At 37.9% G+C, this 13706-nt stretch overlaps 1 protein-coding gene across 8 annotated transcripts in view; it reads right to left on the reverse strand.

The window, feature by feature from the left end:
• Positions 1-13706, reverse strand: part of EVI5 (ecotropic viral integration site 5) — a 198364-nt gene that overhangs the window by 141541 nt on the left and 43117 nt on the right. The window contains exon 1 of one of the 8 annotated variants that reach the window (XM_059375398.1): positions 2305-2357. The exons of the other annotated variants lie outside the window; for them this stretch is intronic. Coding sequence (XP_059231381.1) covers positions 2305-2318 — 14 coding nt within the window. The 5' untranslated portion in view covers positions 2319-2357. Of the gene's footprint in view, positions 1-2304; positions 2358-13706 lie in introns of those variants that run through there. 8 annotated transcript variants of the gene reach the window in all.

A 13706-nucleotide genomic window follows, 5' to 3' on the forward strand; every position in this document is an offset into this window, starting at 1 on the left:
CTCACCTCACTTCATCGGTAGGCATCTTACCATCTCACAGCACAAGAGAAAAGTACATTAAGATATTTTGAGGGAAACCTTATTCACACAACTTTTATTACACTATATTGCTGTAATTGTTCTATTGTATTATTAGTTATTGTTGCTAATCTCTTACTGTGCCCAATTTATAAATTAAACTTTATCACAGGTATGTATGTATAGAAAAAACAGTATATACATAGTTCAGTACTATCTGAGGTCACAGATATCCACTGCCATTCTTGGAAATGTATCCTCCACAGACAATGGGGAACCTCCCCACTTGCAAAGAGTGATAGTAAACTTTGTTAATTCCCTTTTGTACTCAGCATAATACTTTCCTATGGATAACAGAACTAAAAGATCAGGATACAACAGCAACAGGTCATCATACCATTTGGAAATGTGTAAACTGCTAAGATAATTTACAAAGACCCAAGGAAAGATCTAAGATAAGCTAAGGTAAAAAATTGCTATATATAAGAAAAACACTTGGAAAGCTAAATACACTGGCACTTACTGCAGGGGAATCAGCTTTCCAAACATGGGATTCAAATATCTCTTGTAATGTTACATCAAAGAAACAGGATATGAATGTACTGGGAGAAAAACAGCAACTAGCAAGCTAAAAGAACAGCAGACCAGCAGCAACAAAATACTTGCCTGACTCACAGGGTAGTCATACCCTTTCACATCAACATCATCAAGCACAAATTCAAGTCTCAGAGGAAGAAAAACAAAAAGGGGAGAATTAAGAGAGAGCACAAGGAATTAGCACAGGAAACAATTCAGAGACAACTCTCAGTGGGGTGCCTACATGACAGGGATCTCTCTAGTTCTGAAAGCATGAGGGTTTCTCTTTTGCTTCTGTTTCTTTAAGATGAGGTCTCAGAGAAGGCAAACACTGGAGACTTGCACCTCCCTCCCAAATATCCTCACCAGAAATTGATGGTTTGGGGATTACTTTTATGTAGACATTCCAGACAGACAAGCATTGCAGATTTAACTTCTAAGATACCTTAATTTAAGAACATCATGTGAAGCTAAGATAGCTGCAACAGAAAATGTAGTTCAATAAATTCTCTTAATTACATCATCAAATTCCTTAGGAATTCAGACAACTGATACAAAATGGAAAACAACCCTCAATGAAAAGAAAAAGAATAAAGAATTTGTGTGAAGATCTTAAAGGCCTCTCCTATGATTGAAAATATATGAACTTTTTAATACAGAGACTTGGAAAGATCAATTTTGCTTCCAAGCTTTTTAATTCCTTAATATTCTTGGTTGTGTTATAGAGAATATCCTCAGGAAAACAAAATAATGCTTTAGTAGTAAAATTATAAACATAAGATGAAACTTAGATCATCTAGATCAGCTCTGCCCAACAGAAATGTACTGAAAGGGGCACCTGGGTGACTCAGTGGGTTAAGCCGCTGCCTTTGGCTCAGGTCATGATCTCAGGGTCCTGGGATCGAGTCCCGCATTGGGCTCTCTGCTCAGCAGGGAGCCTGCTTCCCTCTCTCTCTCTCTCTGCCTGCCTCTCCGTCTACTTGTGATTTCTATCAAATAAATAAAATCTTTAAAAAAAAAAAAAAAAGAAACGTACTGCAAGCCCCTTATATCAGTTTAAATATTCTATAAGCCACATATAAAGTATAAAAAAGTGTAGTTAATTTTAATAATTTTACCAAATATAGCCAAAATACCATTTTAGCATGCAATTAAAATTTAATTAACAAGATATTCTTTTTCTCCCATCAACTCTTCAAAATCTGGTATACATTTTACTTTTCTAGCACATAACAATTCAGACCAGCCACATTTCAGGTGCTCAGCTGCCACTTCTGGCTTATGGCTACCAACCAGACAGTATAGATCCAGATGTTGGTAGGATAAAGATATATAAATTAAGGTTTCAAAGATTCCTGCTTACTGTATTTAAATGTACATAAAATACATTTACTTTAGTTTAAAACAACACTTATCCATTTCCTTAATCTCATATCCTCACCTCCAAAAATCTGTTAAAAAGCAAAGAACGTAAAAGGAAATAAACATGGTTACAATGCCAAACTGTTAAACCACACAAATTATGGCCCATTAAAAATTTAAATTAGCCTGTGAAGTGTGTAAACCTGGCGATTCACAGACCAGTACCCCTGGGGTTAATAATACATTATATGTTTACAAAAAAATTATTTAAAAAATTTTTTTTATTTTTAAATTAGCAACATTTCCCCTTCTTAATTAAAATGCACTGCTATCACACTTGAAACTTACCTTCCTAAATTCATCTCTGCCAAAGCCTTTGTATTTTTAAAATGAAAAACAGATTTAACACATAGGAAAAAAATAGGTATCCCGTTTCAACTTTAAGGCTATCAATTATTAACTTTCATCAAACAAGATCTTTGATATTATACTGAACCATTTCTTCATATCCTTCTGGTGTTGCCACATGCACTGATATTTTAAAAGTTAAAACTGCAGTAAAACTATGAGAAAGAAAAACAGTTCATTTGAGTTTTGATATTTTCATGTTTCTTAAATTATCATTTTCTAAAATACTGCCATTTTTATACTTTCTGAAATTAAAGAGTTAAGTAACAGAACCAGAGATTCATCTATATCTGGAGAAAAGAACAAAAAAATCCTAAATAAAAGTGTTTTCCTTATATCCCTTGTTACAAGTAGTAATTGAGTCTCATAATTTTTTTTTTAAAGATTTTATTTATTTATTTGACAGACAAAGATCACAAGTAGGCAGAGAGGCAGGCAGAGAGAGAGGAAGAAGCACGCTCCCTGGCTGAGCAGAGAGCCCGATGCCAGGCTCGATCCCAGGACCCCGAGATCATGACCTGAGCCGAGCCGAAGGCAGAGGCTTTAACCCACTGAGCCACCCAGGTGCCCACGAGTCTCATAATTTTTATTTTAGTTATGTAACTTGCATATCTACATCATAAACCACAGAAGTAGTCAGAGAAAATATAAGTTATTATTTTTATAATTTGTCCTTGGACTTAATAGGTTGGCCAACAGGGGGAGGAAAAGCTGGACCTAGTGTTTTATTACCATTTTATTTTTTGTTAGAGTCAGAGATATGTTTTTCCACCAGGATTGTTCTAAAGCAAAAACAAGATGTCATTACATTCAAACATTCTCTACACATAAATTTTTCCCATGGATTTTGAGTTTTAATGCAGAAAAAAAAAAAAAAAAAAGAAAAGAGAAAAAACCTGAAAGCCTCAAAATGTGAACTTGAAAAGAGTACAAATTTTGAGTAATCCACCCAAGAACAAGGGTGACAACCTTCTGCTCCTTTTATTTCTTCAAATTTACTTGTCAAAACTTCTTTTCTAAGCATCTTTCTTTTTTTTTAAAGATTTTATTTGACAGACAGAGATCATGAGCAGGCAGAGAGGCGGGCAGAGGCAGAGGGAGAAGCAGGCTTCCTGCTGAGCAGAGAGCCCAATGAGGGGCTCGATCCCAGGACCCTGGGATCATGACCTGAGCCAAAAGCAGAGGCTTTAACCCACTGAGCCACCCAGGTACCCCTTTTCTAAGCATCTTCAAACTCTAGTAGTTATTCTTTCGATATTAACATATACACAAGGCACATCTGGTATTCCCAAATAAACTGTGAATTACTTGGAAAAAAGTTCATCTATATCCATACTTCAGTCACAATAATTTTTAATATAGTGATTTATATATTTTAGTTGTACAATAATTATTGATCACAACCATAAAAATAAATTCAACTCTGGTCACTTAAAACTCAGCACCAAAAATTATCTTTTTGCAAACTATTTTTCCATGTAAAACCAATTCAAAACTTACAAATACTTCATTCCCTTTAGCACCATCTGTAAGTGCTTATTAGGCCATTAAAATTTACTGTGACTATATTTCTGTACATTTGAAATTTAAGTACTTAAGACATACAAATATCACTTGGTTCCAGCTTCTAGAGAAAAGCCACAATGTGAGAGATGAAAAACACACTGGATGGGATTAATGGCAAATTAGACATGGCAGAAAGCAGTATTAGTGAACTTGAATACACAGCAATAGAAACTTTCCCAAAAAATGAACAATTCTCACTGAGCTATGGAACTTAGTATTTGTGCAATTAGAATCTCTGAAGAGGAGGAAAGCAACAAAAACATTTGAAGAAAAAAATGGTCAAAAGTTTCCAAATTTGGGGCGCCTGGGTGGCTCAGTGGGTTAAGCCGCTGCCTTCGGCTCGGGTCATGATCTCAGGGTCCTGCGATCGAGTCCCGCATTGGGCTCTCTGCTCAGCGGGGAGCCTGCTTCCCTCTCTCTCTCTGCCTGCCTCTCCATCTACTTGTGATTTCTCTCTGTCAAATAAATAAATAAAATCTTTAAAAAAAAAAGTTTCCAAATTTGAAGAAAACTATAAATTTACAAGGAGTTCAACAAAACTCCAATACAAGAAACAAGAAGAAAAGTACAGGAGCGCCTGGGTTGCTCAGTTGGTTGAGTATCCAACTCTCAGTTTTGGCTCAGGTCATGATCTCAGGGTCCTGGAACTGAGCCCTGCTTTGGGCTCCCTGCTCAGCGGGCAGTCTTCTTGTCTCCCTCTCCCTCTGCTCCCTCCCTCGCCCACACGCTCTCTCATAACTTATTTTTTTTTAAAAGCACAATAAGGCACCTCAGAATTAAAGTGCATGAACCAGAAATAAAGAAAAAAGAAACTCTTAAAAAGAGATGGAGGGGTAAAAAATTAAAAAAAAAAGAGAGAGAGAGAGATGGAGGGGGAAAAGATACACAGGAACAAAAATAAGGAAAGGATCAGATTTTCCAATGAAAACAATGCAAGACAGAAATCAATGAAACATCATTAAAGTACTGTGGGGGGGAAAGAACTGTCAACCGTTACAGAGAAAATACCTTTAAAAATCAAAAGAAAGGGGCGCCTGGGTGGCTCAGTGGGTTAAAGCCTCTGCTTTCGGCTCAGGTCATGATCCCGGGGCCCTGGGATCGAGCCCCGCATCGGGCTCTCTGCTCAGCAGGAAGCCTGTTTCCTCCTCTCTCTCTGCCTGCCTCTCTGCCTACTTGTGATCTCTGTCTGTCAAATAAATAAATAAAATATTTTTAAAAAAATAAATAAATAAATAAGTAAAAATCAAAAGAAAAACAAAACAAAGACTCAAACATGTAATTGCTGTTACATGTAACAGCAATCCTTGTTAGAAGGTTTTTCTAAAGAAAGTCCTTCAGTTGAAGGAAAATTTTATCAGTTGGAAATCTAGAGCTAAAGAAAAAACCAAAGAGCTCCAGAGATGGAAACCATATATGCAAATATATGAGACTTTTTCTTATTATTTCAATCTCTTTAAAAAGTAATTGGCTTGAAGCAAATATCGTAATATTGCATGGGATTTGTGACATATATAAAAGTAAAATGCTTGACAAAACTAACATGAAGGACTGGAGAGGAGAAATAGAAATGTACTATTCTAAGTACTTACACAACATGTGAAATACTATGAGATCCCTTTAAGGCAGACAGTGATAAATTAAAGATATCTACTACTGACCTTAAAGCAACCAGTTTAAAAAAAAAACAGTTATAGCTAATAAATCAAAAAATAAAATAAATAGAATCATTAAAAAATATCCCATTAAGTCAAAAAGTAGAAAGAAAAATCAAAAGGAAACAATATAAAACAAAATGATGGATATAAACATAAGCCTATCAATAGTCACATTAAATAAAAATGACCTATTTTCCTCAAAATCTAGAAAGCACTATGTTACATGAAGGAGCCAGTCACAAAAGACCACCTATTGAATGATTCCATAATGAAATGTCCAGAAAAGGTAAACACAGAGATAAAAAGTAGATTAGTAACTACCAGTGTCTGGAGGAAGGTAAAAAGGGGATACTAATGGATACTTTCTTCTGGGGGATGGGGGGTGGGGTGATTAAAATGTCCTGAAATAGGATAGCAGTAATGGATGTACAACTTTGTAAATACATCCAAAAACTACTATATCTGTACACTTTAAAACGATGGATTTTACAGTGTGTGAATAAATTAAAAATACAGTAACACTATGATGAAAATACAGGAAAAAAGCAGATGAAATATTAATAATAAAGTATATATCTTCGGGGCACCTGGTGGCTCAGTGGGTTAAGCCTCTGCCTTCAGCCCAGGTCATGATCTCGGGGTCCTGGGATGGAGCCCAGTATCGGGCTCTCTGCTCAGTGGGGAGCCTACTTCCCCCTTTCTCATTGCCTGCCTCTCTGCCTACTTGTGATTTCTGTCAAATAAATAAATATATATTTTTTTAAAAAGTACATATCTTCTTGGATCCATTCCTGCAAGAAGACTGCAATTCCCACTTCACTCCATAATGTCTGGGTACGTGATTTCCTTTGGCCAATAAAATTCTAAGCAGAAGTTATGTGGATCACTCCCTACTAGATACTTTGAGGTATTTCCACTCTATCTCTTTTCCATTTGCTACAAGTCCCATTGTTTGTGGACAGGGATGGGTCATTGGTCCTTGAATGAAAAAGTGTGGAACAAAGATGTACTCAATCTGCAGCTTGAGATGAACATGAAATGTAAGGAAGAAATAAAACTTTGTTGGTGTAATTTTTTAAAAAATAAATTGTCTAAATATTCCAATTAAAAGGCAAAGATTGTTGGTTTATATTTTAAAAAGCAACATCCAACTATGTGCTGCCTCTCAGAAAAACTTGAAGGATAAAGAAAAAAGAGAAGGATAGAAAAATATATAAAATTTTAACACTATTCAAAGGGGGCTACAATGACAATATGAGATAAAACAGATTTCTTTTTTAAGATTTATTTATCTTTTGGGGGGATCATGCAAATGAGAACATGGGTGGGGTAAGAGGGAGGAAGAAAGAGAGAGAGGCTCAAGCAGACTCCCTGCTGAACCTAACACAAGGCTCGATCTCACCACCCCAAGATCACAACCTGAGCCAAAACCAAGACTTGGCCCCCCCAAATGACTATATCCCATCCAGGTGCACCAAGTTTATCTTGGACAATTTCTTTCTTTCTGTTTTTTTAGGATTTCATGTGAGGAATTTAAATTGTTTTTAATTTAAATTCAATTATTTAACATATAGTGTATTACTAGTTTCAGAGGTAGAGGTCAGGGAATCATTAGTCCTATATAATACCCAGTGCTCGTTACATCACATGCCCTCCTTGACATCTATCACCCAGTTACTCCATCCCCCAGCCCTTTCTGCTCCAGCAACCTTCAATTTGTTTCCTATTAATAAGAGTCTCTTATGGTTGGAAAGATGGCAAAGCAGGAGGACGCTGGCTCACCTCTTGACACGTGGCCACCAAGAAATACCTACATTGGCATAAATAACAAAAAGCAACCCGAAGACTGGCAGAACAGACTCTCCATAGCCAGATGCAGACAAGAGGCCACAGTGAAGCAGATCCACCCCGTCCAACTGCTCTTGGCAAGATCCCATCGAAGCAGTGATACAGACAATGGTCAGCACCACTGCAAATTGAATTCTGCTCCAGGGAGAGGGGAAGATAACCATACACCAGTCTGTGAGCCCAGAACCTGGGAGAGGCAGCTCGTCTGACTGCAGGCCCCACCCACCAACAAAGCTTCTCAGGGAACAATACATGAAAAGTGCTCTACAGTTTGGTGCCACTTAATCTCTAGCAAACATTTGATCTTACTCAACTCAAGCCCAAGGCAGCCCCAGGCCAGCCAACTAACAACACAGGTTCCAGACTCTGCCCACAATAGGCAGAGAGCCATCAAAGACAGGACTGAAAGCAAACAGAGATCCACCACAATGGTAGAATACCCCTGTAGCAATACACACAGGAGACACCTCTGAAGCAGCATATTCTGGTGAAAAGGAGACACTGTACTGAGGACACTACAGGACCTCTTCTTCATAAAGCCACTACTTTCAAGTATGGGAGATGTAGCTGACTTTCCTAACACACAGAAACAGACAGAGCAATAACAAAATGAGGAGACAGAGGAATATGTCCCAAATGAAAGAATGGAACAAAATCATAGCAAGAGAGCTAAACAAAATGGAGATAAGTAATATGCCTGACAGTGAATTTAATTTAAAACAAAATTTATGCTCATAAAGATACTCGCTAGAATTGAGAAAGGAGTGCAGGACATCCATGAGACCCTCCACCAGGAGATGGGATACCTAAAAAGCAACCAATCAGATATACTGAACTCGCTAAATGAAAATAAAAAAGGGCCACCTCGAATAAATAACAAACAAGAGTAAGTAAAAGAACAGATCAAAAACCTGGAGGACAGAGTAATAGAAAGTAATCAAGCAGAGCAGATGGGGCTGGGGTAACACTCAAAATGAGAATAGACCCATGGAACTCGGCGACACTGTCAAGCATAATGGTCGCATGATAGGGATCCCAGAAGGAAAGTAGCTAGAAAAGGGGGCAGAAGATTTACTTTAAAAAATAATAGTTGAAAATTTTCTGAATCTGGGGAAAGAAAGAGCAATCCAAATCCAGGAGGCAAAGAGAGGCCCCAACAAAACCAAACCAAAGAGGTCTGCACCAAGACACAAAGTAAATAAGATAGCCAAAAGTAGTGAAAAAGAATTTTAAAAGCAGCAAGAGAAGGGAAAGCAGTTACATACAAGGGAAACACCATAAGGCTATCAGTGAGTTTTTCAGCATAAACTTCAAAGGCCAGAAGAAAGTGGCATGATATACTCAATGTGCTAAAAGGAAAAAGAATCTATAGCCAAGAATACTCTATCCAGCAAGGCTTTAATTCAGAATAGAAGGAGAGATAGTTTCCCAGAAAAACAAAAGATAAAAGCAAAACCAGCCATATCCCTATGCCATCAGCCTATGGGTCTCGAATTCACAGTTCAGCTGCCCTCCTGCCCAAGTCAGCATGCACGGCCTACAAGCTGCTCAATGCCAAGTCAACATGCCTTCACTTCATATTGACAAGGACTCAAACTGACACTCTTCCTCTCAAATTCCAGTCCCTGTATTCAAGTCTGTGCACGAAAGTGGACATAATTTTAACAGCAGAATGAAGCAACCCAAATAGTGACACTAATTCTGTGGAATGTATAATGAATAAAAGGTGTGAGCTAGGCTGAAACCATCTCCAACAAGCACATCAAAGGACAATACATACAACATGATTCTGGTTAGTAATAGAAAGAAACACAGGAAAAATAAAACAAGATGAAATCAGAGAGGAAAACACCCCGTAAGGACTCTTAATCAGGAAACAAACTGGCGTTTGCTAGAGGGGGAGGAAGTGGGGGATTGGTAACTGGGTGATGGAGATTAAGGAGGATATTAGATGGAATGAGCACTGGGTATTACATAAAACTGATAAATCACTGAACTCTACCTCTGAAACTAATAATGTACTATATGTTAATTAACTGAATTTAAATTTTAAAAAAGAATTCCTGCAAAAAAGAAGAGTCTCTCATGGTTTGTCTCCCTCTCTTTTTATTTTTTCCTCTCTTCCCCCATGATCCTGTTAAATTCCACATGTCACTGAGATCATATGATAATTGTCTTTCTCTGATTAACTTATTTCGCTAAGCATAATACCCTTAAGTTCCATCCGTATTGTTGCAAATGGCAAGATTTCATTTTTGTTGATGGCTGTGTAGTACTCATGTGTGTGTGTGTACACATAAATACATAGATACCACATCTTCTTTATCCATTCATTTGTTGATGGACATTTGGTCTCTTTCCATAGTTTGGCTATTATGGACATTGCTGGTATCAACACTAGAGTGCAGGTCCCCCTTCAGATCACCACATTTCTATCTTTGGGGTAAATCTCTAGTAGTGCAATTGCTGGGTCATAGGGTAATGCTACTTTCACCTTTTGAGGAACCTCCAAACTGCTTTACAGAGTGGCTGCACCAGCTTGCATTCCCACCAACAGTGTGAGAGGGTTTTCCTTTCTCTCCACCCTCATCAGTATCCGTGAGGTGGTATCTCATTGTGGTTTTGGTCTGGATTTCCCTGATGCCGAGTGATATTGAACATTAGCCTATGTCTGTTAGACATAACAAGTGCCTTGTTATGTCTTTTTTATAGAAATGTTGGTTCATGTCTTCTGCCTATTCTTCTGAATGGATTATTTGTTTTGGGGAGGTTCTAAGTTGTTCACAGACTTTGGATACTAGTCCTTTAACTGATATGCCATTTGCAAATATCTTCTCCTGTTCCGTCAGTTGTCTTTTGGTTTTGTTGACTGTTTCCTTTGCTGTGCAAAAGGTTTTTACTTTGATGAAGTCCCAATAGTTCATTTTTGCCCTTACTTCCCGCCTTTGGTGGTATTTCTAGGAAGAAGTTGCTGAGGCTGAGGTCAAAGAGATTGCTGCCTGTGTTCTCCTCAAGGATTTTGATGGATTCCTGTCTCACATTGAGGTCTTTCATACATTTTTTAGTCTATTTTTTTGTATGCTGTAAAGCAATGATCCAGATTCATTCGACTGCATGTGGCAGTCCAATTTTCCCAACATATTTATTGAAGAGACTGTCTTTTTTCCACTGGATATTCTTTTCTTCTTTGTCAAAGATTAGTTGACCATAGAGTTGAGGGTTCACTTCTAGGTTCTCTATTCTGTTCCACTGATCTATGTGTCTGTATTTTTGCCAGTACCATGCTATCTTGATGATTACATCAAGCTCTACTGTAATAGAACTTGAAGTCTGGGATTGTAATGCCACGAATTTTGTTGTTTTGTTTTTTTAATATTCCTTTGGCTATCAGAGGTCTTTTCTGGTTCCATATAAGTTTTAGGATTATTTGTTCCAGCTCTGAGGGGGAAAAGTTGATGGCATTGACAGGGATTGCATTGAATGTATACATTGATTTGTGTAGCATAGACATTTTAACAATATTTGTTCTTCCAATCCATGAGCATGGAAGGTTTTCCATTTCTTTGTGTCTTCCTCGATTTCTTTCATGAGTCTTCTATAGTTTTCGGAGTACAGATCCTTTGCCTCTTTAGTTAGGTTTATTCCTAGGTATCTTATGGTTTTGGGTGCAATTGTAAATGGGATCAAGTCCTTAATTTCTCTTTCTTCTGTCTCATTGTTAGTGTATAAAAATGCAACTGATTTCTGTGGATTGATTTTATATCCTGCCATGTTGCTCAATTCCTGTGTGAGTTCTAGCAATTTTGGGGTGAAGTCCTTTGGGTTTTCCACATAGAGTATCATGTCATTTGTGAACAGTGAGAGTTTGACTTCGTCCTTGCCAATTTGGATGCCTTTTATTTCTTTTCATTGTTATCTGATTGCCAAGGCTGGGACTTCTGGTAGTATGTTGAGCAACAGTGGTGAAAGAAGACATTCCTGCAGTGTTCCTGACCTTACAGGAAAAGCTCTCAGTTCTTCCCCATTGAGAATGATATTCGCTGTGGGCTTTTTGTATATGGCTTTTATGATATTGAGGTATGTTCTCTTTATCCCTACATCGTGAAACATTTTAATCAAGAAAGGATGCTGTACTTTGTCAAATGCTTTTTCTGCATCTATTGGGAGGATCATATGTTTCTTGTCCTTTTCTTCTTTCTTTTATTAACGTAGTGCATCACACTGATTGATCTGCAGATGGTGAATCACCCTTGAAGCCCAGGAATAAATCCCACTTGCTTATGTTAAATAATCCTTTTACGATCGATACAGGGGAGACTATGATCGGTTCTACGGGCGAGATTATGAGTACAACAGATACAGAGACTATTACAGACAGTACAGTCGGGATTGGCAGAATTACTACTACCACCACCCCCAGGACAGAGACCGATACTACAGGAACTACTACGGTTACCAAGGGTATCGGTGAAGCCCCTGTCATTCTCGCCTGTCAGCCGTGAAGCTGAATCTCTAGGGGTGCCAGGCACCCCCCAAAACACAACCAAGGAAAACAGGGGCTGTTCGGGTGGGGCTGAGCTGCCGGGGAGGGTCGGTGGGGGGGAGGGTGCGCAAGCAGGGGCAGGGGAGGGGGGAGGTGGAAACAACAAAACTGTACATTTTTTTTAAAAGTTTGTTGAAAAGAATATGGTCTTATTCTATAAAACATTTCAAACCTAGTTAGATATTTGTAATCAAAAAACATTTGCGCAGAAAGCAGCACTTAGGGCTGCCTGTCCTGTATCCTGCAGTTCGGACAGGAAAAGAACTGAAAATGTCACCCTTCTGACATTCTAAGGCAGCTGGACTGGCAGCGGAGGAAGGGGGAGTGTTGAGGAGGTGCGGAGAGGGTGGGCACGCATGGGAGCGCGCCCTCTCCGGAGCAGGCAGGAGTGAGGACAGAGGGAGAGCTTGTGACTGGCAGTGAAAATAAACGATTGGCTCTTATCAATCACTTGCACCAACTAAAAAAAAAAAAATGTAGGGTCCTACTGGCTAGTATCTTGGTGAGAATTTTTGCATCCATGTTCCTCAGGAATATTGGTCTGTAGTTCTCCCTTTTGGTGGGGTCTTTGTCCAGTTTTGGGATCAAGGTAATACTGGCCTCACAGAAAGAGTATGGAAGTTTCCTTCCATTTCTATTTTTTTTTTTTTTTAAAGATTTTATTTATTTATTTGACAGAGAGAAATCACAAGCAGGCAGAGAGGCAGGCAGAGAGAGAGGAGGAAGCAGGCTCCCTGCTGAGCAGAGAGCCCGATGCGGGCCTCGATCCCAGGACCCTGAGATCATGACCTGAGCCGAAGGCAGCGGCCCAACCCACTGAGCCACCCAGGCGCCCCCATTTCTATTTTTTGAAACAGCTTCAAAAGAACAGGTATTGATTCTACAAAGTTGATTTCTAAGCAAACAATATTACCAGGGATAAAAAAGGCATTTCAGAAGAGGGCATAACAAATCCAAATGTTTATATACCTAATAATACAACTTCCAATTATATGAAACAAAGACTAAAGGAATTTAAAGAGAAACAGACAAATCCAGAATTATAATTGGAGGTTTCAGTACTCCTCTGTCAATATCTGATATCACAAGTAAACAGAAAACAAGTAAAGATATAGTAGACTTAAACATTATCAAACTTATTTGATCAATGTTAACAGAATTACTCCACCAAACAATAGCTAAATATACCTTCTTCTAAAATTCACATAAAATGTTTAACAAAATAACACTGTATTCAGGACCATAAAACAAGTCTCAATAAATTTAAACAGCTATTGCTAAAGCAGAGCTTGAAAATAAATGTACAACATCATTTATATTAGAAAAGATAATATAAGGACAGAGACAGTACATAAAATGTCAAAAATCCCAAGACAACTACGTATCAATATCCACCATGAACTTAGATGCAAAAATTCTAAATACAATTTCAGCAGGTCAAATCCAACAATATTTTATAAAGACAATGTATCATGACCAAGTGGGTTTATACCAGAATGCAAAGTTGGTTTAACATTCAAAAATCAATATAATTCATAAAAAATAAATAAATGTACTTCATTATATTAAACTCTAAGAGGAATACCACATGACCATTACAGTAAATGCAAGAAAAGCATTTGACAAAATCCAACACCTATTTCTTTTAAACTCTAAGCAAACAAGGAAGAAAAACAAACTTCCTCAATCTGATAAAAGCCATCTACAGAAATCTACAGTTAACATATTTA

This window comes from Mustela nigripes, chromosome 14, assembly GCF_022355385.1.
Source record: "Mustela nigripes isolate SB6536 chromosome 14, MUSNIG.SB6536, whole genome shotgun sequence".
NCBI lineage: Eukaryota > Metazoa > Chordata > Mammalia > Carnivora > Mustelidae > Mustela > Mustela nigripes.